A 26,829-nucleotide genomic window follows, 5' to 3' on the forward strand; every position below is an offset into this window, starting at 1 on the left:
TATGATGAAAAACTTAAAAAAAACGAATTTTACCTATTTTTAGGTCAAATTTCCCAAAAAGGGTACCCCTAAAATATATTAATTCTGTTATCATTTGAAAGAGCACATTTTTCTCTACAAGGATCATTGGGGGTTTTTTTGGAGTCTCTCCATTTAAGAAAAGAAAAATGCCACTGAACATGGTGTTATTTATTAATACGCAATGAATGCTAACTGCACTATTCAAACCCTTGCGTTGGTCCATGGTGGTTATACCACAACCAATTCCCTAAGAATTGGTATTATAATCCTATTAAGAATTGTAATAATGCTCTTTCGAGAATTGGCAGCCCCATCGCCTAGGAGCCATGGCCGATAGCCGTGCAAGGCAAGTCGCGGGTGGTCTCTTTATCGCAGGTTCCAAAGCCTGAGGGTGGGTGTCTTTGCCTAGGATCCCAAGCCTAATATTGGGTATCTTTTGGTTCCCAAGCCATAATGTTCAGTCTAAGTAAGTGGTCTGGAATTGTTGCTGAATTTGCAATGAAAGATGAAGGGTCATTTGACACCCTTGTTGCAGTCCACACTTTCTTAACAGTAATTGTAGAGTATCTCAAGACTCTCATCAATGGGATTCATCATATCCACTACTTCAGTGATGGATCTGCAGCCCAGTACAAAAATTTCAAAAATTTTCTCAACTTGTGCCACCACAATGCTGATTTCAATATCAGCGCTGAATGGAATTTTTTTGGTACCAATCATGGAAAGTCGCCCTGTGATGGGATTGGAGGGACAGCAAAGAGGTTGGCAGCTCGTGCCAGTCTTCAACGCCCAACTGAAAACCAAATACTGACCCCGGTGGATTTATTCAACTTTTGCAACGAGCAACTGCATGGAATTAAGTTTTTTTTTGTTCCAAAAGAAAAAATTGATGAAATACGGGTAGTTCAAGAGGAAAGGTTCAAAGATGGACATACAATTGCTGGAACAAGAGAAAATCACCAGTTTGTGCCAATTGATGACAAAAAAATTCGCATTTCAAGGGTGTCAAATGACCCTTCATCTTTCATTGCCCATGTAGATGGATCTGTCAGATCAGAAATGCCTTTTGTGCCAATTGCAAACCTCCAGCCAGGGCAATACATTGCCTGCATTTACGATAGGAACTGGTGGATTGGAAATATTTCTGAAATTTCAGTCGACGACCATGATGCATTAATACATTTTATGCATCCTCATGGACCAGCTATCTTCTTTCACTGGCCTGTGAGAAATGATACATGCTGGATTGCCGAGCAGTCGATCATTGCAATAATTCCAGCACCAGCTGCAACAGCAATGGGCCGACAATACAGCTTCTCTGAACCGATTATGTTGGAAATTCAGCAACAATTACAGACCACTTACTTAGACTGAACATTATGGCTTGGGAACCAACAAAACATACCCAATATTAGGCTTGGGATCCTAGGCAAAGACACCCACCCTCAGGCTTTGGAACCTGCGATAAAGAGACCACCCGCGACTTGCCTTGCACGGCTATCGGCCATGGCTCCTAGGCGATGGGGCTGCCAATTCTCGAAAGGCAGCATTATTACAATTCTTAATAGGATTATAATACCAATTCTTACGGAATTGCTTGTGGTATAACCACCATGGACCAACGCAAGGGTTTGAATAGTGCAGTTGGCATTCATTGCGTATTAATAAATAACACCATGTTCAGTGGCATTTTTCTTTTCTTAAATGGAGAGACTCCAAAAAAAACCCCAATGATCCTTGTAGAGATAAATGTGCTCTTTCAAATGATAACAGAATTAATATAATTAATATAGTTTAGGGGTACCCTTTTTGGGAAATTTGACCTAAAAATAGGTAAAATTCGTTTTTTTTTTAAGTTTTTCATCATATGTGGGTGTGAATATTTCCACAAATATATATGCTTTGACCGTGATATTGCAGCAATGCAAAGTCATGAAGATGTTTGTTGTACAGGGTAAAGCACCAGTTCCTATTGGTTTTTGGTCTTGAGTTATATATGGGCAAAGTTTGGCATAAATTTTATGCGAGGCGTTTTGCAAGCTACTTTGACACAAAATTGCGGCCGAAATATTGTTTTGTCATAGCCGGTAATAATTTCTTCATCGTTCCTATGGGAGACCCAGACCATGGGGTGTATAGCTTCTGCCTCCGGAGGACACACAAAGTACTACACTAAAAAGTGTAGGTCCTCCCTCCGAGCATATACACCCCCTGGATAACCAAATATAGCCAGTTCAATGCTTTGTGTTCAGGAGGCACACATCCACACATGCATTCTCATCTGATTTTTGATTTTAAAGAGTTTGAAGAAAAGTGGGTCCAAGCTTGGACCCCCGGCATGTCCCTTCTCACCCCACTGTGTCGGCGGTGTTGTTAAGGTTGATTTCAGGGCTGGAGCCTTACATGCCGCGCTCCTTCACCATCCCTCGGGCTCTGGCTTGAAGTGGGAGCCAGCACGGTTCTCACTGCCTTGCAGGAGACCGGTCTCCATCCGCAGCCCTTTCAGTATCCTGCCGGACGGAGCACTCATCCCTCAGGGACCTGGCCCTGCGTCTCACAAGCTAAGTATTGAGACGTTATTGTCAGGGGGGTCCCTTGCACTTTAATGTTGGGGAGAGTGTGTTATTTAACCTTTGTGACATTTCCGGCCGGTTCTCTGGTTTTCACCAGAGAACCGCGCCGAGGGTGCCTGCGCAGCGGCCGCATTGTAAAATTTAGGCCCCGGCTTCGCCTGAGGCCTAGTTTCGTCTTCACTGCCCCTGCAGCATGTCAGTCATGCAAGGGGACAGTGCGGCTCCGCCCACCGGCCGTTCGGCACAGGGGAGGACACTCCTCTCTGAGGAGATGTTTCCCTCCCCTGTATATCTCCTTGGCCCTCCGGATCCTGCTCTTTCACTAAGCCCCGCCCCCTCTCCTCACTCTGGCGCCATTTTATCAGCGTTCTCACACTGATCGGCGCTGGCTGCAGCATCTCTGCTAATCTGTCTGGGGGTCTGAGCTGTGGGATCCGGAGGGCACACAAACGGTCTGGTAAGCCACAACCTTCGGTTGTGGACCTTCTTATAGACTCTCTGGGGGTCATTCTGGCAGAGCCCCCACCTCAGCAGCATGTCTCACACTAGGAGCAAGGCTGCAAGGCTGTACTCCATATGCACTGCATGTAAGCTCGTACTGCCTGAACCGAGCACATATCCATTGTGATGCCTGCTCTAACATGGTGGTGCCTCAGCCTGGAGTCTCCCTAGTGGTCCCTCCGGCTGCTCCGGCCCCGGTGGCTGAACCCCCGGCTTGGGTAGAATCCTTCTCCAAGTCTATCTCCCAGTCCTTTGCCGACTCCATGGGAGAGTTGTCCCGGACTCTGCTGAGCATGCATCAGCCCCCTTCTCAGGGCGCCTCTGCTGCTTCGGCTCGCTCTGCAGAGCTCACAGAGGATTCTTCATCTGCTCCCAGACCCCGTCCTCCTAAAAGGAGACGCAGGGTCCCCTCTCCTTCCTCGTCCCGCGGCTCTGATTCACGAGCTGACTCGCAGGACGAGGAGGATGTCTTTTCTAGGGGCTCGGACGCTACCTCCATGTGCCCCATTGATCCGACCGAGGGTGACGCAGATGTTAGTGATTTGATTGCATCCATTAATTCTGTACTGGACCTCAATCCGCCAGTATCAGAGGAACAACCCTCTCTGGCAGAAAAGCACCAGTTTACCTTGCCTAAGAGAACAAGGAGTGTGTTCTTTAACCACTCCAGTTTTCAGGCCACTGTGACCAAGCCCAGGGCCTGTCCTGACAAACGCTTCCCAAAGCGTGGTTCTGATGACAGTTTTCCTTTTCCACCAGAGGTGGTCAAGAAGTGGGCTCACTCACCAAAGGTAGACCCTCCGGTGTCTAGACTCTCAGCCCGGACAGTTGTGTCAGTGGCTGATGGCACCTCACTTAAGGATCCCACTGACCGCCAGGTTGACCTTCTGGCCAAATCTGTATATGAGGCGGCAGGGGCCTCGTTCTCCCCATCTTTTGCAGCAGTGTGGGCTCTCAAGGCCATCTCTGCTTCTCTGGAGGAGATGCATTCCCTCACTAGGGACTCTATGCCTGAAATGGTTGCCTTAAAGGGAACCAAGCATCAGGATTTTCGTGTATAAGCTGCAGCCAGTGCAGTACTGGCACTATCATGCACAGTGTGTACATACCATCAGGGGGCAGCTCGGGTGTTTAGGCAGTGAAATACAACTTTATAAAGTTTGAAATTTCGTGCACTTTTTGATTGACGTGTGCACCTCTGCAGATAATGTCCGGGCGGGTTATGCAGGAGTTCCCCACCCCCCAACCAGCCTGTTCCTCCCTCTCTCCTGATGTCCGGGCGGGTTATGCACGTGTTCCCCGCCTCCCCGCGCCGCCTGTTCCTCCCTCCCTCCCTCCCTCTGGCTGTATGTAAATATCTAATCTTCAGAAACATGGCGCCGGAGTGGGCCTCTGCGCATAGCGCTTATCTCCGGCGCCATGTTTCTTAAGCCCCCGCATTACACAACTTGGTGTCTAAGAGGGCGGCGCCACAGCGATGTCACACCGGCTGGTGTGTTGGCCCGGTGTCCTGGGGCGGCACGATACAGGAGCAGCAGGTAATCGCGTCCTCCGGTCAGCTGTTCTATCCTGTTCTAATCGCGCGCGCTCCCGCGGTCACAACGGGCTGTGAAGAAACGACGGCGCATGCGCCGCCCTCTCAGACACCAAGTTGTGTAATGCGGGGGCTTCAGAAACATGGCACCGGAGATAAGTGCTATGTGCAGAGGCCCATTCCGGCGCCATGTTTCTGAAGATTAGATATTTACATACAGCCAGAGGGAGGGAGGGAGGAACAGGCGCTGCGGGGGGGCGGGGAACACGTGCATAACCCGCCCGGACATCAGGAGAGAGGGGTGAACAGGCTGGTGGGGGGGGCGGGGAACTCCTGCATAACCCGCCCGGACATTATCTGCAGAGGTGCACACGTCAATCAAAAAGTGCATGAAATTTCAAACTTTATAAAGTTGTATTTCACTGCCTAAACTCCCGAGCTGCCCCCTGATGGTATGTACACACTGTGCATGATAGTGCCAGTACTGCACTGGCTGCAGCTTATACACCAAAATCCTGATGCTTGTTCCCTTTAACTTCCCAGGCTTCAGCCTTTTCAGCCTACGCCATGTCTGCCATGCTGGAGGCTTCTCACCGCACTGCGGTGGCTTCGGCTAATTCCCTCGCTATCCGCAGGATCTTGTGGCTTCGAGAGTGGAAGGCAGACGCTTCTTCAAAGAAGTACCTTGCTGGGCTCCCTTTTGCTGGGTCCAGGCTGTTCGGTGAACAACTGGATGAGATTATTAAGGAAGCTACTGGCGGGAAGAGTACTTCCTTGCCACAGACTAAAACCAGGAAACCTGTCCAGGGCAGGAACCAGTCGAGGTTTCGTTCCTTTCGTTCCTCTAACTGGTCGTCCTCTAAGCCCTCGGCCTCGTCCACTAACTCAGCCAAGGACCAGAAGCCCAACTGGCGCACGAAGCCGCGTCCTCAGAAGTCCGCAGGAGCTGCTGCCACCAAGGCAGCCTCCTCTTGACTATCTGGCCGAGCCAGCAACGTCCTTGGTCGGTGGCAGGCTCTTCCACTTTGGCGACGTGTGGTTTCAACACGTCTCCGATCAGTGGGTGCGGGATATCATCTCCCACGGCTACAGGATAGAATTCTCTTCCAGCCCGCCAAACAACAGATTTTTTCTGTCAACTCCCCCCTGCTCCAAGGCCGCCGCCTTCACTCAGGCTGTGGCATCCTTGCAGGCCAACGGAGTAATTGTACCGGTTCCCGCCAGGGAACGGTTCAGAGGTTTCTACTCAAATCCCTTAGTTCCTTCCGGCCCATCCTGGATCTCAAGCTTCTCAACAAGCATGTTCAGGTGCGGCATTTTCGCATGGAGTCTCTGCGATCAGTCATTGCCTCAATGACCCAAGGAGATTTCCTGGCATCCATCGACATCAGAGATGCCTATCTGCATGTGCCAATTGCAGTTTCACACCAGCGTTGGCTACGTTTTGCAATCGGAGAGGAACATTTCCAATTTGTGGCTCTCCCCTTCGGGTTAGCCACGGCCCCTCGAGTATTCACCAAGGTCATGGCAGCAGTGGTTGCGGTTCTGCACCTCCAGGGGTTGGCAGTGATTCCTTACCTGGACGACCTTCTAGTCAAGGCTTCATCCAGTGCAGACTGTCAGCGGAGTGTCTCGCTCACTCTCGCCACTCTTGTTCAATTCGGGTGGCTTGTCAATCTGCCCAAGTCCACTCTAACTCCGACCCAGAAACTCACGTACCTAGGGATGCAATTCGAGACTCTGCCGGCACTTGTCAAGCTGCCCTTAGTCAAACAGCAGTCCCTCCATCTGGCGGTGCGCTCTCTGCTGAGGCCCCGTCGTCATTCCATCAGGCACCTAATGCAGGTGCTGGGTCAGATGGTGGTGTCAATGGAAGCGGTTCCTTTTGCCCAGTTCCATCTGCGTCCTCTGCAGCTGGACATTCTCCGCTGTTGGGACAAGCGGACTTCTTCCTTGCACAGGTTGGTGGCTCTGTCGCCACAGACCAGGAGCTCTCTTTAGTGGTGGCTTCGGCCCCTCTCTCTGTCTCAGGGACGCTCCTTCCTGTCCCCGTCCTGGGTGATCCTCACCACGGATGCCAGTCTATCCGGCTGGGGAGCAGTATTTCTCCACCACCGAGCACAGGGCACTTGGACTCCGTCCGAATCAGCCCTCTCGATAAATGTGCTAGAAATCAGAGCTGTGCTCCTAGCTCTCGTAGCCTTTCACCACCTGTTGGCGGGCAAGCACATTCGAGTCCAGTCAGACAACGCGACAGCGGTTGCCTACATCAATCACCAGGGCGGGACTCGCAGCCGCCTGGCAATGTTGGAGGTTCAACGCATCCTTCAGTGGACGGAGGACTCCAAGTCCACCATATCCGCAGTCCACATCCCAGGCGTAGAAAACTGGGAGGCAGATTATCTCAGCCGTCAAACCGTGGACAGCGGCGAGTGGGCTCTGCATCCGGCAGTGTTTCGGTCAATCTGCCGCAAGTGGGGCACTCCGGAAGTGGATCTAATGGCATCCCGGCACAACAACAAGGTCCCGGTTTACGTGGCTCGCTCCCACGATCCTCAGGCCTTTGCAGCGGACGCGCTGGTTCAGGATTGGTCCCAGTTTCGTCTGTATTACGTGTTTCCCCCTCTAGCTCTCTTGCCCAGAGTCCTGCGCAAGATCAGAATGGAGGGCCGTCGGGTCATCCTCCATTGCTCCAGACTGGCCCAGGCGAGCTTGGTACCCAGACCTGCTCCATCTGTCCGTAGAGGTGCCGTGGCATCTCCCGGACCGCCCAGACCTTCTCTCACAAGGTCCGTTTTTCCGCCAGAATTCTGCGGCTCTCAGATTGACGGCGTGGCTCTTGAGTCCTGGATCTTGACGACTTCTGGTATCTTTCCCGAAGTCATCTCCACTATGACTCAGGCTCGGAAGTCTTCTTCGGACAAAATTTATCACAGGACTTGGAGAATTTTCCTGTCCTGGTGTCGGTCTTCCGGCCATGCTCCTTGGCCTTTTTCCTTGCCGACCATCCTGTCCTTTCTACAGTCCGGTCTGCAGCTAGGACTATCCCTCAATTCCCTCAAGGGACAGTTCTCGGCTCTGTCAGTGTTGTTCCAGCGGCGTATCGCCCGGCTGGCTCAGGTGCGCACCTTTATGCAGGGCGCATCTCACATCATTCCGCCTTACCGGCGGCCTTTGGATCCCTGGGACCTTAATTTGGTCCTCACGGCCTTGCAGAAACCCCCCTTTGAGCCTCTTAGGGAGGTTTCTTTGTTTCGTCTTTTACAGAAAGTGGTCTTTCTAGTGGCCATAACTTCCCTCAGGAGAGTCTCTGATTTAGCTGCTCTCTCTTCGGAGTCACCTTTTTTGGTTTTTCATCAAGACAAGGTGGTTCTCCGTCCGACTCCGGACTTTCTCCCTAAGGTGGTGTCTCCTTTCCACCTTAACCAGGACATTTCATTGCCTTCCTTTTGTCCGGCTCCTGTTCATCGCTTTGAAAAAGCGTTGCATACTTTAGATCTGGTGCGGGCGCTCCGGATCTATGTGTCACGCACCGCTGTTCTTAGACGGTGCACCTCTCTTTTTGTGCTGACCACAGGTCGGCGCAAGGGCCTCTCGGCTTCTAAACCGACCCTGGCTCGTTGGATTAGGTCGGCCATTTCTGATGCCTACCAGTGTACTCAAGTGCCTCCCCCGCCCGGGGATCAAGGCACACTCGACCAGAGCTGTCGGTGCCTCTTGGGCTTTCAGGCACCAGGCTACGGCTCAGCAGGTCTGTCAGGCTGCCACTTGGTCTAGTCTGCACACCTTTTCGAAGCACTACCAAGTGCATGCTCATGCTTCGGCAGATGCGAGCTTGGGCAGACGCATCCTTCAGGCGGCTGTCGCCCATTTGTGAAGTTAGGTTTCGCCTACTTCTCAGTTTTTCTGTTTATTTCCCACCCATGGACTGCTTTGAGACGTCCCATGGTCTGGGTCTCCCATAGGAACGATGAAGAAAAAGAGAATTTTGTTTACTTACCGTAAATTCTTTTTCTTATAGTTCCGTAATGGGAGACCCAGCACCCTCCCTGTTGCCTGTTGGCAGTTTCTTGTTCCGCGTGTTATCACCGGCTGTTGTTGTAGACAGAGGCTCCGGTTGTTCCGGTTTTTTGCTCTATGTCTACTTGTGGGTGGCTATTCTCCTTCAGCTTTTGCACTAAACTGGCTATATTTGGTTATCCAGGGGGTGTATATGCTTGGAGGGAGGAGCTACACTTTTTAGTGTAGTACTTTGTGTGTCCTCCGGAGGCAGAAGCTATACACCCCATGGTCTGGGTCTCCCATTACGGAACTATAAGAAAAAGAATTTACGGTAAGTTAACAAAATTCTCTTTTTTAACCGCGTTTAGCAGCAAAAGTTGAGCTAGTATGCCAAATTTCAGCATCATAGCCAGTATAGAACTCTAATGGCTATGTGCCAAAGTTTGCAAAATCCTCTTAGCTGAAGCCGCAGGCTTGGGGGGGGGGCTCCAGTGAAAGGTCAACAGTGCCCAATATATTTGAGATCTGGCCCTAAAAATTTACAGAACCTCTTTTCAAACATACATGTACATCCTTATAAATTTTCAGCAAAATCGGACAACGTCAAGTGGGGACCACTGGTCCACTTGACACGGAATGACATATATATATATATATATATATATTATATACATATACACACTGTAATAAACTATGTAAGTGGCAAAAAACAGTTTTCAACAAAAACATACTAAATAACATTTGTCTATAAATTTGTTGTAAGAAATAGAATGGCCTCCATCAGATCCATCATAGATGACCTCAAATCTGACCTAATAATTTTAAGGCTAGAGAACAACCTCTCTACACTAACTTGGGTTGGAGGCAAAGCCGTAACCACATGTGCAACATCTCTAACAATTTCTGGGTATGAAGGAATTGCCTCATGCATAGTCAGTGTTGATGAAAGGTTAAAGTTTTCTATTTCTTTGAGAGCAAGTGAAAAATGTTGCTGAAATCTGGTCAGAGCTTCTTTTCCTTTAGTATCCTTGTTGATTATCAAGTAGTATACGATGACTTGAGTCCACATAAACAGCTGCCAGAAGAATTTTATTTTCCAATAGCTGTGTCTCTCTCCGTTTCATTGAAGCAGAAATGCCATGTGTGATTAAACTTCCTCTTTGGGACAGGCAAAATAGCAAGTTCTTCCACTCCCTTATGAAAATGCCAGGAGTTAAATTCTCAGCTTGTAATTTTTTAGTCACAGTAAATGAGTGATGAAGGAATTGCTTAAATTCAGCCAGCTGTGTCCATTGACCTTCATTTAGGGTTACCTGAGGGTTTGCCATATCTGTAAGAAACTGTTTTAGTTCAAGCAATTGCTCAATCATTAAATAAGTGCTGTCTCATCCAGTGGCTTGATCAACAATTGCCCCTTTCCCAGCACGTCTCTTCAAGATGGAATCCATTTTAGGGGTTCTGGCAGCAATAACCAAGTTCCTCACTTTTCCAATCAGATTTCCAACCTGTCCCTCTTGCAGACTATCTCTTATTGTCAGCTGCAGCGTGTGCACAACACAGCGCATGTGATGAATATGAAAGTGTTTTGAAGCAGCTTCAACAAGATCATCTAATCCTAAAGTATCATTTTGCTGTCCTTCTGTTGTAATATCTGTTTGTTCCTCAGTTGCATGAACAGCGCTGTGGCTCCATCTCAAACATACTGAATCCTAAATTTTCTTCTAGCTGTTCATTACTCTTATTCATCAGTTTAATTGTACTTATGTGTGAAGCATAGTCCGTTATTTTTGTAATCTGCTTTTGCTATTGAAAGCATTATTTATGAGCTCAGAAACCTTTCAGGTGATGCGGTTTTTTAAAAAGCTGATCTGCTTTTGCAGCTGAAAAACATATCCTTAAAAAACGTTGCAAAAACGTTGTGTGTGAATGTAGCCTTAGATCAGGAATAGAACAGCCATTTATAGGACATTTCATAACTTTCCCAAATTCCTATGAAAATATAGGATTCCCGTGGAATTTTAGGGGCATTGCAGCTATAAGTCCCCTTACCTGGCAGCCAGACTGGCTTGCAAAGTCTCCTTAAGGAGAATAGTGTTCCCCCGTGGTCCCCACATAGCTTTCTCATGAGCCAGATCAGACACCCCCATACTTTGCACTGACGAGGGGCAAGCACCCCGAAACACCGTGTCTGCAAATTGGGATTCTGATCTGGCTTATATATCCTGAGTCATATTGCAAAGGATTGTCGAAAATCCACTTGTGACTTTTAGGATCGCTACTTCCAATAGGTGGCGCTGTGCTAGAGTTTGTCTCCTTTACTGGAGAGACAATATGAAAATATATTCAGCACATTCTGCATTGAACTCCTGTCCCCAATTTATTATATATTTTCGGAGTCGGTGCATTTTATACCGACTCCGACGCCACCAAAATGAACACCGACTCCACAGCCCTGGTTATCACTAAATGTCCACAAATTTGTGCAGCTGGACTTTTATGATAAGAGGGGTGATAAATTGAGTATGGAAAACCTTAACCCCCTTGCTTCTTACCTCTAGGGCTAACTGCCAGGGTTCACCTTCTTGTCTCCAGGCTTCGGCTCTCTTGCTCCTCTCTCTTCTCCTCTGTCTTTTAGGCTGCTATGAATATTTTGAAGTTGTTGTCTGAAATGGACCAGCAGAATGCAGAGGTGCCGCGACCGGTGAACGGACCAATTTCAGTGTGAGTCATTAGGGCACATGGTATTGTGTGCGGCCCCGGCGTATATTATGGAAGCACATCCCGACACATAGCGGTATTATACTGTCCTTATTGGGAAGAGGCAGCATTGTGTGGTTATGGGGTGGGCACAAGTTGCTTCTCCAAGCTGTGGCCCCCAACCCAGCCTGGGGATGTGTACGCACTGATCATTTATAGCTTTTATTCCTGTGCAGGTGCGGAAAACCAGAGATGGAAAGTGACCCCCTTCTGAAAACGGCAACTTCAAGCGCACTGGGACAGGCGGTGAACAGCACGGCCTGAGGCGATCACATGACTCCGGCGATGAACGCTGCCGCCTTTTTATTTTATTTTTGTCCCCCAAGAATTTCAAAGTAGAAAAATCTGATTTATTTTTTTTTAAAACATTTTTTTTTGTCGTTTCTCTGAAGCATTTCATGAAAAGGACATATCCTCGCGTGTGGCAGAGACAGTTTTTTCGTTAGGATTTTTTTTTTGTGGTTACATAATTTTTTTTAAATTTTTGCTCAGCCCGAAGATTAAGTAAAAAACGTAATTAATTAATAGTGGAAGCGACGCCCCTTGTAGTCATGTGACTTGTTTGATTTGCACCCCTGGGCAGTGTTTGTGGTCGCAGGTTTGGAAACAAAATCCCCCTCACCCCTTCCCCAACCCCTTCCCCATTACTGGATTCATTAACTTCCCATTTTTCCGTGTGCTTTACACCACAACCTCTCCATGTGGGGCGGAAGAAATGCCTCTGTCTCTTTAAGCAATGTTGCTAGATGTGTGAATTGCGTGCCGCCAGCGCTGCACGTACAGTACCTTAATGTCTATTTAAAGCTCGACACGTCCGGTATCGCTTCAGATCATTGTTTACGCTGGAATTTTTTCCCCCCATGGAATGTAAGTTACTAGTGTTTGTCACAAGAAATTAAAAAAAAATACTAAAAAATATAGCGATGTCTTGAGAAAGGTGATTTACTGGTGTCCTATGTGGATGGGTGAGGAACAGCACTGTGTCAGCCCATCTACGACATGTCCGGTGGAGCAGCCCAGGAGGGTTGACAGCTATCTCTGCCGCCATTGCATACAAAAGCTAACACTCTTGTTGCTGTCAGTTTATGTAGAATACTTTGGATACGTCACATACTGTTGGAAGAAGGAGTACCAAAGTCTTGGGGATCCATGTCACGTTCCAATCCAGGTCACGCTCTGTATACCCCGCTCCTCTGACTGCTAACTGAATAGTAAGGGAAAGAATTACAGTGGAACCTTGGATTTCGAGCATAATTGGTTCCGGCAGTGTGCTCTTAAATCAAGTTACTCTTATATCAAAGCGAATTTTCCCATAGGAAATAACTGAAACGCAGACAATTCGTTCCACAACCCAAAAATATTTACTATATTTACACAAACTTATTACAGGAATACACAATAATGTGCTGAATTCATATAACATTATTACAGTACACTAATACAAAATACTGTACAGTAAAAACCATAAACAAATTAAACTGCACTTTAGCTTACAATAGAATTGTTGGTGTGTGGGAGGTACAGTATGAGCAATGTGCTGTACTGGTTAGCAGAAAGAAAGTACAATTCTGTACCCACAAATGCAAATTGATAGACATGCTATATAGTATATACTGTACAATGGTATACTGTATACAGTACATATGTACAGAATGTTTCCTCCAGAGCAGGTCAGAGCATGATGAAAGGACAGAACCAGACGGGTGATCGGTGAGTATTTGCTCTTCTTGCAAAGCATTGCTCTTAAACCAAGTTTCAAATTTGAAAAAGCTTTACTTGTCTTGCAAAACACTCTCAAACCAAGTTACTCTTAAAGGAGTTGTCCGACATACACTCCAAAAAAATTGTTAAGCTAATCTGTGCTGTATTGTCATATAAATCACCCCTACGTTGTTATTTTTTGTTTTCTGACTTTTGATCCTCTTGAATTATCCCTTTATTCTCTGCAGCTCTTTGTTTACCTTCCGCACAAGCAAACATGATAACTTCCTGTATTCTTGGTTGCCAAACCTGGGTGAGAGGTAGCCCCGCCCGACCTAACGGTCCAGCCCCGCCCGACCTCACTGTCCAGCCCCGCCCCCTGCCCGCCCTCTGCACACTCATTGGCTGTCAGTATTCTGCCCTGCACTGACCTCTCAGCATTGAAAATAACAGAGCAGACATCCTGCTTCTCTCATCTGTGACAGCACAATCACCTCACATCCACAATTGTGACACATAGAGAGTTGTTACATGTTCCTCACCCCTTATAGATAAACTAGAAGGTGGCCCGATTCTAACGCATCGGGTATTCTAGAATTTATTGTGTAGTTAATGTATGTTTTCTTCGTCGCTCTATTGGGAGACCCAGACGATTGGGTGTATAGCACTGCCTCCGGAGGCCACACAAAGCAATTACACTAAAAAGTGTAAGGCCCCTCCCCTTCTGGCTATACACCCCCAGTGGGATCACTGGCTCACCAGTTTTCTGCTTTGTGCGAAGGAGGTCAGACATCCACGCATAGCTCCACTGTTTGTAGTCAGCAGTAGCTGCTGGCTATATCGGATGGAAGAAAAGAGGGCCCATATGGGGCCCCCAGCATGCTCCCTTCTCACCCGCGGTGGTGCTTGTAAGGTTGAGGTACCTATTGCTGGTACAGAGGCTGGAGCCCACATGCTGTTTTCCTTCCACATCCCCTGGAGGGCTCTGTGGAAGTGGGATCTTGCCGGCCCCCAAGCCCTGGGGCCGGGCTCCATCCACAGACCCATAGAACCTGCTGGATTTGGAGCGGGAGTGCCGTTCAGGGACAAGGCCCTGCAACTTTCAGGTACTCTGTGTCCCCGGCAGGCACGGACACTCTCAGGCTTGCTGAGCGTTATAGTGCGCCGGGGACAGTAGCGCTGTGCGCCGGGGTTAGGTCACTGCAGCTTTGCTGAGTGACGTTTCATGTTGGGAACTACTGCGCCGACCGCTCCTGGAGCGGCGGCGCAGCTGCGACTTGTAGTGCGCCGGGGACTTTGCGCCGACCGCGCTTTTACGGCGGCGGCGCTTCTAACTTTAGCCCCCGGCTTCTGCGGCCTAGTGCCGCTTCGTTCCCGCCCCCACCCTGTCAATCAGGGTAGGGGAGAGACGCTGCTCAATTAACAGTGCCGAGGGCTGGAGCTTTATTTACATGCTCCAGCCCTCTCACTAGGCACAGGGGGAAGCAGACTTCCCGCTCTTCGTCGGTGTACGCCCAGGGCCCGCCCCCCCTCTCCACAAGGACGCCGGCAGCCATTACACATGCGGTCTGGCTGGGGAAAGGCAGCAGGCTCTGGGAGACCCAGACTAGAGGGATTTCTGGCGTCCACACACCGCTCCTAAGCGGGCGGTAAGCAGCACAGTAGTGCTGGCCCCTCTAGTGCCTCAGTGTTATATTAGTGTACTTTTTTCTTGGTACCATATATATATATATTTCTTCAGCGCTCTATTGGGAGACCCAGACGATTGGGGTATAGCTACTGCCCTCCGGAGGCCACACAAAGCACTACACTAAAAAGTGCAAGGCCCCTCCCCTTCTGGCTATACCCCCCCCCGTGATATCACGGGTTCTCCAGTTTTTAGCTTTGTGTGCGAAGGAGGTCAGACATCCATGCATAGCTCCACAGATTTTAGTCAGCAGTAGCTGCTGACTATGTCGGATGGAAGAAAAGAGGGCCCATGTAGGGCCCCCAGCATGCTCCCTTCTCACCCGTGGATGGTGTTGTAAGGTTGAGGTACTTATTGCTAGTACAGAGGCCGGAGCCCACATGCTGTTTTCCTTCCCCATCCCCATGAGGGGCTCTGGGTGAAGTGGGATCTTACCGGTCTCCAGGCACAGAGACCGAGCTCCATCCACAGACCCAAAAGAACCTGCTGGATATGGAGCTGAGTATCGTCAGGGACAGGGACCCTGCTACATCAAGGTACTCTGTGTTCCCATGCACATCGCGCCCACACACACCAGCATTGCTGGGAGTGTTAGTGCGCCGGGGACAACAGCGCGGAGCGCTGGTGCTATTATTCACTGCAGCTTTGCTGAGTGAATTTATGTATTGAAAACGGCCGCGCCGGCCGCTGCTGGTTGTTTTTTACATTGTGGCGCGGCTGGGACTTGTGGTGCGCCGGGGACTTCGGCGTCGGCCGTGCACATAGGACGGCCGCGCTTATTACTAGAGTCCCCGGCTTTGCGGCCTAGTTTTCGTTTCGTTCCCGCCCCAGCCCTGCCAGTCAGAGGAGGGGCGGGACGCTGTACAGTAGCTCAGCGCAGGGAGCTGGAGTCTGCTTTGCATTCTCCAGCCCCCTCTCACTGAACACAGTGAGACGCCGGGTTCCCGCTCTTGGCTGGGGCTCGCCCACGGCCCGCCCCTCTGCACAGGACGGGGAAGAGAAGCCGGCAGCCATTATGGTTTCCACTCTGGGAGAACGGAACCAGTCACAGGTTTTTGGGCGACCTCGCACCCGCTCTTGTGCGGGCGGTAAGCAACTGACACCACTAATGCTGAAGTGGGCTTTTGGGCTGTGTGCTGTTATGCTATGCACTGTACTGTACTGTCGCTATTCTGGGCAACAGCAGCAAATAAGCAATGCTGCTGAGGCACAAGCTTTCAATGCTTCTTCGTTTGCATGTGCTGCAGTGTTTACTGTCAGATTGGGCAACAGCAGCAGTAGAGCAATTTGTGCTAAGGCACAAGCTTTCAATGCTGCTTCGCTTGCATGTGCTGCACGGTTTATTGTTATGATATACATTCACTGTATGTCGCTATTCTTGGCTAATGCGCCCAGATAAACAGACAAAAGCAGCAGTAGAGCAATGGTGCTACGGCACAAGTTTTCAATGCTGCTTGACTTGCATTGGCTGCAGTGTTTACTGTCATGCTTGTATGCTATACATTCACTGTATGTCGCTATCCTTGGCTAATGTTCCTGGATAAATAGACAACAGCAGCAGAAAGGCTAGGGTGCTAACGCGCAAGCTTTCAATGCTGCTTGGATTGCATGGGCTGCAGTGTTTACTGTCATGCTGTATGCTATACATTCACTGTATGTCGCTATCCTTGTCTCATGCTCCTAGATAAATAGACAACAGCAGCAGAAGAGCAAATGTGCCAAGCCACAAGTTTTCAATGCTGCGTGTACTACATGTGCTGAAGTGTTTATTTGTACTTCATGCTTGTATGACTATTCACTGTACGGTCGCTATCCTCGGCTAGGCTCTTAGATAGCTAGACAACAACAGCAGAAAAAGACAAGTTGCCAATGCACGGGCTTTCTATGCTGCTTGTACTGCATGTCATACGGTTTCAGGACCCCCAGTGCGTGCAATTGCTCAACCGGGGTCTCTGCTATATGTGGCCAAAGGAACCACCTGTGATCTCTGTCCAGAGACAGGGACGAAGTTGCAGTTTTTCCGCTGATATATTGTCTGTGACTATGACTGACATCTTACAGACTTTGCACCCCAAGCAGACCGTGGGCAATATGGTTGCAATGACCCTGGCCGCCCTGATCTGGAGCATCTCAAGGCGCCAGAGTGATTCCAGGCATCCCAGAGAGCAGGCATCCGACACGGTCGACAGTCCCAGATGGCCTAAGCGGGCTCGCTGGCATTAGCCCTCGACTACATCACTGGGCAAGGTCCCAGCTGGAGTACTCTCTGTACGATGAGGCAGACGTAGCTGTTCAGGACTCTGTTCCTGAGACCGCTCTCAATCCGGATACACCGGATGGTGACGCTATAGTGAATAATCTTATTGCGTCCATCAACGAAAGGTTGGGTATTTCTCCCTCAACTCCTCCAGTGGAGGGGTCAGCTTCACAGCAAGAGAAATCTCTATATATTGAGTACTTGTTTAGCACTCTGACTCCAGAGACGCAGTCCAGAAACGACACGCTTATCACGATAAGCGTTTCTCCGACCGTATTAATGAGACACGTGTCGCTCCCCCTGACGTGGTCAAGCGCTAGACCCAGTATCCAAATGTGGATCCCCCAATCTCCATGCTTGCAGCTAGATCTATAGTTGTAGTGGTGGATAGGACTTCACTTCAAAAGGCCATTGACAGGCAGATTGGCCTCTGGTTGCAATCTGTCTATGAAGCTATCGGCAGGTCGGCTGCTCCGGCAGTCGCAGCCGTGAAGGCACTCCAAGCTATTTCAGCTAGTATTGCGCAGAGGGTCGCTGTCACAGGTACTCTCGGTCCCAGCAGCGTCTTTAACTCGCAATGTCGGCATGGCGAATCATGCTGTTATTGCTGTCCGAGACTCTACGAGCCAGACGTCAGTGGCATCCGCCAACTCCGTGTTTTTACGCAGAGGCTAGTAGTTGAGAGATTGGAACAGAGGCTGCTTCCAACGAAGTGCTTAACCAGGTTGCCTTTATCTAGTGATAGTCTGTTGGTAAGGGTTGAATGAAATCATTCAACTATCCAAGACGACTCAAAAAGCCCAGAAGGGCATAGATTCCTAGCGGGCTCAATTCACGCCCGGGGAAGGCAGCCGGAGGATCCGCTACCAAAGCGTTTTTCCTCATAATTTTCAGCCCTCTCACTCCGCAACCGCGGGGGGGCAGACTCCCCCGCTTTAGCGGCATTTACCTACCGCAGGTTGAGGGCCTGTGAGTGAGAGTCAGTTTGTTTTCAAACTACCGCACCGACCGAGCCGAGGATCTTCTGCAGGCGGAAAGAGCGGTAATCCCTGTTCCTCTTCAGGAACCAGATACGCATTTTGCCCCGACCTGGTCGTGGTGCCAAAATAGGACGGCTCCTTCCGTCCCGTTCTGGACTTTATACTGCTTAACGAGCACGTGAAAACCAGGCGGTTCCGGATGGCATCACTCCGCTCCGTCATTGCCTCTCTGTCTCAAGGAGTTTTCCTAGCTTCAATAGACATCAGGATGCTTATCTACACGTGCCGATTGCTCCGAGGCACCGGCGTTGGCTACGATTCGTTATTAAAGACGAGAATATTTCGTTTCGTAGCCATACCCTTTGGCTGGCGACAGCCCCACGGGTGTTCACCAAGTTCGTGGCAGCAGAGGGAGCAGTCCCGCGCTCTCACGGTCACTCTGTGATCCTTTACTTGGGCAATCTACTGGTCAAGGCACTCTCCTTTACAAGCATGCCAACACAACCTGAACATGGCGCTGGACCCTTCCCAGAGTTTCGGGTGGGTCTTCAACTTTTCAAGGTTGAACCCAATCGCTGGCATCTCCTGGAGAGTTTTCACACTCTCTCAGCGATAGTGAAGCTTCCGCTGGACAAACAGCGTTCACTACAGACGAGGGGACAGTCTCTCCTTCAAGGAGGCGCCTCATCCAGAGGCGAGTTTTAGCTTTTCCAGACGGTCAAAGACCATCTTCAGAGGAGTCCACTCTTCAACTCAGTGGTCTGGAGCTCTGGGCAGTGTATCTTGCACTGCAAGCCTTCCTGCAGTGGCTGGAATGCAAATAGATCCGAATTCAGTCGGACTATCCACAGCGGTGGCATACACCAACCACCAAGGCGGACTACGCAGTCGACAAGACTCCCAAGAGGTCCGGCGGATTCTGCTATGGGTAGAAGACAGAGCATACACCATATCAGCTGTTCACATCCCGGGCGTACGACACTAGGAAGCAGACTTCCTCAGTCGCCAGGGCGTGGACGCAGGGGAATGGGCTCTGCACCCGTTTGTTTGCAAGAATTCTGTAGACGCAGGATGAAGACGGACGTCGACGTCATGGCTTCTCGGCAACAACAAGGTCCCGATTTTCATGACGCGGTCTTACGATCAAAGAGCTCTGGCGACAGGCGCCTTGGCTCAGGATTGGTCACAGTTCCAGCTACCGATTGCTGCCACACCATCCTCGTCGCCCCAGACTGGCCGGGGAGGTCGTGGTACCGTGATCTGTGGCATCTCACCGTCGGTCGACCGTGAGCACGACGTCATTGCCACCATGAGACGGGCTAGCCAGCCGCGGTCTGCCAAGATCTACCACAACTCGTGGAAGATATTCTTATCTTAGTGTTCTGCTCAGGGAGGGTCTCCCTGGCCATCGGCATTGCCTACTTTGCCTTCCCTCCTGCAATCTGGTTGGGAAAGAGGTTGGTCGCTCGGCTCCCTTTAAGGGCAAGTCTCGGCACTATCCGTGTTCTTTTCAGAAGCGTCTAGCACGTCTTCCTAAGGTGCGCACGTTACTACAGGGGGTTTGTCATATTGTGCCCCCGTACAAGCGGCCGTTAGATCCATGGGATCTGAACAGGGTACTAGTTGCTCTCCAGAAGCCGCATTTCGAGCCTCTGAGGGAAGTTTCCCTTTCGCGCCTGTCACAGAAAGTGGCCTTTCTGGTTGTGATCACGTCGCTTCGGCGAGTGTCTAAGCTGGCGGCTCTGTCATTCAAGGCTCCCTTCCTAGTGTTCCACCAGGACAAGGTAGTGCTGCGCCCTATTCAGGAGTTTCTCCCTAAGGTTGTATCCGCGTTTCTTCTTAATCGGGATATACCCTTTCCTTCCTTTTGTTCTCATCCGGTTCTCCGGTATGAAAAGGATTTACAGTTGTTAGTTCTGGTGAGAGCACTCAGAATCTACATTTCCCGCACGGCGCCCATGCGCCGCTCTGATGCATTTTTTGTCCTTGTCGCTGGTACGCGCAAGGGGTTGCAGGTTTCTAAAGCCACCATGGCTCGATGGATCAAAGAACCAATTCTTGAAGACTACCGTTCTGCGGGGCTTCCGGTTCCTTCAGGGCTGAAGGTCCATTCTACCAGAGCCGTAGGTGCGTTTTGGGCATTACGACACCAGGCTACGGCTCAACAGGTGTGCCAGGCAGCTACCTGGTCGAGCCTGCACATTTTTCACCAAACATTATCAGGTGCATACCTATGCTTCGGCGGACGCCAGCCTAGGTAGAAGAGCCCTGCAGGTGGCAGTGGCTTCCCCGTAGGGGAGGGCTGTCTTGCAGCTCTAACATGAGGTATTTCTTTACCCACCCAGGGACAGCTTTTGGACGTCCCAATCGTCTGGGTCTCCCAATAGAGCGCTGAAGAAGAAGGGAATTTTGTTACTTACCGTAAATTCCTTTTCTTCTAGCTCTTATTGGGAGACCCAGCACCCGCCCTGTTGTCCTTCGGGATTTTTTTGTTGTTTGCGGGTACACATGTTGTTCATGTTGAACGGTTTTTCAGTTCTCCGATGTTACTCGGAGTTAATTTGTTTAAACCAGTTATTGGCTTTCCTCCTTCTTGCTTTGGCACTAAAACTGGAGAACCCGTGATATCACGGGGGGGGTATAGCCAGAAGGGGAGGGGCCTTGCACTTTTTAGTGTAGTGCTTTGTGTGGCCTCCGGAGGGCAGTAGCTATACCCCAATCGTCTGGGTCTCCCAATAAGAGCTAGAAGAAAAGGAATTTACGGTAAGTAACAAAATTCCCTTCATTTATATAGTGCACTGTAAGGTCGCTTCTTGGCTGGACACCCTGTACTGCTCTGAGGAGGCAGCAACATGTCATCCGCAAAACGCAAGGGTGCCAAGGCACAGGCTGTGTACACTGTTTGTACTGCATGTGGGGCTAATCTACCAGCAGGCTCCAACGACTCTCATTGTGTGCAATGTTCAGTCCCAGTGGCACTTCGTCAGCCAGAGCCTATTGTGGTGGTAGCCCAGGCAGAGGCGCCTGTGAACCCTGCCCCGGTGACGGGGACAGACTTTGCAGTTTTTGCTGATAAAATGTCTGTGACTATGGCAAAAATCCTGGAGACCTTGCAGTCCAGGCCAGTTGCTCAGACCATGGACACTGCTGTGTCTATGCTCTCCGGTCCCCCTCAGTTGGAACTAATCCGTACTTCAGGGGGGTCTCAAGCATCACAGGCTGAAGTCTCTGACTCAGATGACAGTCCCAGGCAGCCTAAGCGAGCTCGCTGGGAAAGACCCTCCACGTCTTCACACTGTTCAGGGTCTCAGCGACAAGAGTCTCTCTGTGATGAGACTGAGGACGGTGACCAGGATTCTAATCCTGAGGCCCCTCTCAATCTGGATGCCCCTGATGGTGACGCCATGGTTAATGACCTTATATCGGCAATTAATAGACTGTTGGATATTTCTCCCCCAGCCCCTTCTGCAGAGGAGGCAGCTGCACAGCAGGAGAAGTTCCATTTCCTATATCCCAAGCGTAAATTAAGTGCTTTTTTGGACCACTCTGACTTCAGAGAATCGATCCAGAAACACGACGCTCATCCAGACAAGCGTTTCTCTAAACGTTCTAAGGATACCAGTTATCCTTTTCCCTCTGAGGTGGCCAAACGCTGGACCCAGTGTCCAAAGGTGGATCCCCCAATTTCCAAGCTTGCGGCTAGATCCATAGTCGCAGTAGAGGATGGCGCTTCACTTAAAGATGCCAACGACAGACAGATGGACCTTTGGTTGAAATCTGTCTATGAATCTATCGGCGCGTCGTTTGCTCCAGCATTCGCGGCCGTGTGGGCACTCCAAGCTATTTCAGCTGGTTTAGCACAGGTGGATGCTTTCATACATCCAGCAGTGCCGCAAGTGGCGTCTCTAACTTCGCAAATGTCTGCGTTTGCGACCTATGCTATCAATGCTGTCCTAGAATCTACGAGCCGTACCGCTATGGCGTCCGCCAATTCTGTGGTTTTGCGCAGAGCCTTGTGGTTAAAGGACTGGAAAGCAGATGCTGGTTCCAAAAAATGCTTAACCAGCTTGCCATTATCTAGAGACAGACTGTTTGGTGAGCCATTGGCTGAAATCATAAAACAGTCCAAGGGTAAGGACTCTTCCTTACCACAGCCCAGAGCAAGTAAACCTCAACAGAAAAAGTGGCAGTCGAGGTTTCGGTCCTTTCGAGGCTCGGGCAAGGCCCAATTCTCCTCGTCCAAAAGGACTCAGAAAGAACAAGGGAGCTCAGATTCCTGGCGGGCCCACTCACGCCCCAGGAAAACAAATGGAGGAACCGCTTCCAAAGCGGCTACCTCATGACTTTCGGCCTCCTCCCTCCGCATCCTCAGTCGGTGGCAGGCTCTCCCGCTTTTGCGACATTTGGCTGTCACAGGTCAAAGACCGGTGGGTAACAGACATTCTGTCTCGCGGGTACAGAATCGAGTTCAGTTCTCGGCCTCCACTTCGGTTCTTCAGAACCTCCCCACACCCCAACCGAGCAGATGCCCTGCTGCAGACGGTGGACTCTCTCTAAGAGCAGAAGGAGTCGTGATCCCTGTCCCCCCTCACGAACGGGGGCGAGGATTTTACTCCAATCTCTTTGTGGTTCCAAAAAAGGACGGCTCCTTCCGTCCTGTTCTGGACCTAAAACTGCTCAACAAGCATGTGAACGCCAGGCGGTTCCGGATGGAATCCCTCCGCTCAGTCATTGCCTCAATGTCTCAAGGAGATTTCCTAGCATCAATAGACATCAAAGATGCTTATCTCCACGTGCCGATTGCTACAGAGCACCAATGCTTTCTACGCTTCGTGATAGGAGACGACCATCTTCAGTTCGTAGCTCTGCCATTTGGTCTGGCGACAGCCCCTCGGGTGTTCACCAAGATCATGGCGGCAGTGGTAGCAGTCTTGCACTCTCACGGACACTCTGTGATCCCTTACTCGGACGATCTACTGGTCAAGGCACCCTCTCAAGAGGCATGCCAACTCAGCCTGAATGTTGCACTGGAGACTCTCCAGGCGTTCGGGTGGATCATCAACTTCCCAAAGTCAAATCTGTCACCGACCCAATCACTAACGTATCTTGGCATGGAGTTTCATACTCTATCAGCGATAGTGAAGCTTCCGCTGGACAAGCAGCGGTCTCTACAGACTGGGGTGCAGGCTCTCCTTCAAAGTCAGTCGCACTCCTTAAGACGCCTCATGCACTTCCTCGGGAAGATGGTGGCGGCAATAGAGGCGGTTCCGTTTGCGCAGTTCCATCTGCGTCCACTTCAATGGGACATTCTCCGCCAATGGGACGGGAAGTCAACATCCCTGGACAGGAAAGTCTCCCTTTCCCAGACGGCCAAAGACTCTCTGCAGTGGTGGCTTCTTCCCACCTCATTATCACAGGGAAGATCCTTCCTACCACCGTCTTGGGCGGTGGTCACGACAGATGCGAGTCTGTCAGGGTGGGGAGCAGTCTTTCTCCACCACAGGGCTCAGGGTACGTGGTCTCAGCAGGAGTCCACCCTTCAGATCAATGTTCTGGAAATCAGAGCAGTGTATCTTGCCCTACTAGCCTTCCAGCAGTGGCTGGAAGGAAGGCAGATCCGAATTCAGTCGGACAACTCCACAGCAGTGGCATACATCAACCACCAAGGGGGGACACGCAGTCGGCAAGCCTTCCAGGAAGTCCGGCGGATTCTGATGTGGGTGGAAGCCACAGTCTCCACCATATCCGCGGTTCACATCCCCGGCGTAGAAAACTGGGAAGCAGACTTCCTCAGTCGCCAGGGCATGGACGCAGGGGAATGGTCCCTTCACCCAGACGTGTTTCAGGAAATCTGTCGCCGCTGGGGGGTGCCGGACGTCGACCTAATGGCGTCACGGCACAACAACAATGTCCCAACCTTCATGGCACGGTCTCGCGATCAAAGAGCGCTGGCGGCAGACGCCCTAGTGCAAGATTGGTCGCAGTTCCGGCTCCCTTATGTGTTTCCACCTCTGGCACTCTTGCCCAGAGTGCTACGCAAGATCAGATCCGATTGCAGCCGCGTCATACTTGTCGCCCCAGACTGGCCGAGGAGGGCGTGGTATCCGGATCTGTGGCAGCTCACGGTCGGCCAACCGTGGGCACTCCCACACCGACCAGACTTACTGTCCCAAGGGCCGTTTTTCCATCGGAATTCTGCGGCCCTGAACCTGACTGTGTGGCCATGGAGTCCTGGATCCTAACGTCTTCAGGATTGTCCCAAGGTGTCGTTGCCACCATAAGACAGGCTAGGAAGCCCACGTCCGCTAAGATCTACCACAGAACGTGGAAGATATTTTTATCCTGGTGCTCTGCTCAGGGAGTGTCTCCCTGGCCATTTGCATTGCCTACCTTTCTTTCTTTCCTGCAATCTGGGTTAGAAAAAGGTTTGTCGCTCGGCTCCCTTAAAGGTCAGGTCTCGGCGCTATCCGTCTTTTTTCAGAGGCGTTTGGCACGCCTTCCTAAGGTGCGCACGTTCCTACAGGGGGTTTGCCATATCGTACCCCCGTACAAGCGGCCGTTAGATCCATGGGATCTGAACAGGGTACTAGTTGCCCTCCAGAAGCCGCCCTTCGAGCCTCTGAAGGAGGTTTCACTTTCTAGACTATCACAGAAAGTGGCTTTTCTGGTAGCGATCACATCTCTTCGGAGAGTGTCTGAGCTGGCAGCACTATCATCCAAGGCTCCCTTCCTGGTCTTCCACCAGGACAAGGTTGTGCTGCGTCCTATTCAGGAGTTTCTCCCGAAGGTGGTATCCTCTTTTCATCTTAATCAGGATATCTCTTTGCCTTCGTTTTGTCCTCATGCAGTTCATCGGTATGAGAAGGATTTACATTTGTTAGATCTGGTGAGAGCACTCAGAATCTACATTTCCCGCACGGCGCCCTTGCGCCGTTCGGATGCACTCTTTGTCCTTGTCGCTGGTAAGCGCAAAGGGTCGCAGGCTTCTAAAGCCACCCTGGCTCGATGGATCAAAGAACCAATTCTTGAAGCCTACCGTTCTGCTGGGCTTCCGGTTCCATCAGGGCTGAAGGCCCATTCTACCAGAGCCGTGGGTGCATCCTGGGCATTACGACACCAGGCTACGGCTCAACAGGTGTGCCAGGCAGCTACCTGGTCGAGTCTGCACACTTTCACCAAACATTATCAGGTGCATACCTATGCTTCGGCGGACGCCAGCCTAGGTAGAAGAGTCCTGCAGGCGGCAGTTGCCTCCCCGTAGGGGAGGGCTGTCTTGCAGCTCTAACATGAGGTATCTCTTTACCCACCCAGGGACAGCTTTTGGACGTCCCAATCGTCTGGGTCTCCCAATAGAGCGACGAAGAAGAAGGGAATTTTGTTACTTACCGTAAATTCCTTTTCTTCTAGCTCTTATTGGGAGACCCAGCACCCGCCCTGTTGTCCTTCGGGATTGTTGGTTTGTTTGCGGGTACACATGTTGTTCATGTTGAACGGTTTGCAGTTCTCCGATGTTACTCGGAGAGAATTTGTTTAAACCAGTTATTGGCTTTCCTCCTTCTTGCTTTTGCACTAAAACTGGTGAGCCAGTGATCCCACTGGGGGTGTATAGCCAGAAGGGGAGGGGCCTTACACTTTTTAGTGTAATTGCTTTGTGTGGCCTCCGGAGGCAGTGCTATACACCCAATCGTCTGGGTCTCCCAATAAGAGCTAGAAGAAAAGGAATTTACGGTAAGTAACAAAATTCCCTTCTTTTGTTATATATATATCGATGTTGTTGTGTGTAGTTGCCAGTGTTTGTGTAGGGCGCTGTACATGTTCTGGGTGTTGTCTGAGTGTGGGGGAGTGTGAGAGCGGTGTTGTTTGTGTGTCGCGTTGTGTGTGTTGCGTTGTATGTGGAGCGTTGTGTGTCTGCAGCGTTCTGTGTGTGTGGTGCTGTGTGTGTTGCGCGGTTTGTGTGGGTGTGGAGTGCGTGTGTGTGTTTTGGGGGAGGTATGTTTTGTGCAGTGTGTGTGTGTTGCGCGGTATGTGCGTATATTTATGTATGCCGCTGTGTTTGTGTGTTGGGTGTTGTGTGTGTGTGTGTGTGTGGCGTCGTCTGTGTGTGGGTGTTTGTGTAGGGCTGTGTTTGTGGTTCCCAGTGTGTGTGTGGTGTGTTGTGCGGTGCGCGTGTGGCGCTGTGTGTGTGTTTTGGGGGGAGGTGTGCACCCCCATCGTGCTCCATCCCTCATGCTGCGCACCCCCCACCGTGCTCCATCCCCCATGCTGCGCACCCCCCATTGTGCTGTTAAGGTGAATAATGTTAAGATGAACTCTTAACCAGAGATCACTAGTTGCCTACTGCCTGGCCGAATTGGTATATACCAAGTGCATGCATAAAAGAAATCACACCAGACACAGTCGGATATGAAGTCTCTTCTTGGTCACAGTAAAGATGGCAGCAAACAGACTGAGGAGACTCATGCATCCTCTTGATATAGGCTAGGGGCGTACACAAGTTCAGATATGCCCATTTAGTGGGACAGTTCATGGGCTAGCGAATGGGGAGATCCGTGTTGCTGTTGATGGGCAGGTCTGACTCCAGTGGATGAAACCATGACGATGGGAGGGACGTCATCTGGTGCATCCATGCTGATGGTTTGGTCTGTGATGTCTTCTAGCTTGACCAGGGGTCTTCTTTCATCTGGACATTCCTTGCATTCCAAGCAAGGTGTGGATAACAGGAAATGGTGGCCATCTTTATATCTGTGTCATGTATATGATCTGAAACCTGAATTATGTAAGGCAAATCGATATATTTCCCACAATCCCTTGTCAAA

The 26,829-nt window shown here is 50.4% G+C and overlaps 1 protein-coding gene across 2 annotated transcripts in view; it reads left to right on the top strand.

Moving 5' to 3' along the window:
* STAU1 (staufen double-stranded RNA binding protein 1) overlaps window positions 1-12,306 on the top strand; it is a 69,572-nt gene extending 57,266 nt beyond the window's left edge. For both annotated transcript variants that reach the window (XM_075350647.1, XM_075350648.1), the window contains exons 15-16: window positions 11,267-11,352; window positions 11,565-12,306. In XM_075350647.1, coding sequence (XP_075206762.1) covers window positions 11,267-11,352; window positions 11,565-11,652 — 174 coding nt within the window. In that variant the 3' untranslated portion in view covers window positions 11,653-12,306. The remainder of the gene's footprint in view (window positions 1-11,266; window positions 11,353-11,564) is intronic.
* The last annotated feature ends 14,523 nt before the right edge of the window (window positions 12,307-26,829 follow it).

Source organism: Anomaloglossus baeobatrachus, chromosome 5 (assembly GCF_048569485.1).
Source record: "Anomaloglossus baeobatrachus isolate aAnoBae1 chromosome 5, aAnoBae1.hap1, whole genome shotgun sequence".
NCBI classification, from domain to species: Eukaryota; Metazoa; Chordata; class Amphibia; order Anura; family Aromobatidae; genus Anomaloglossus; species Anomaloglossus baeobatrachus.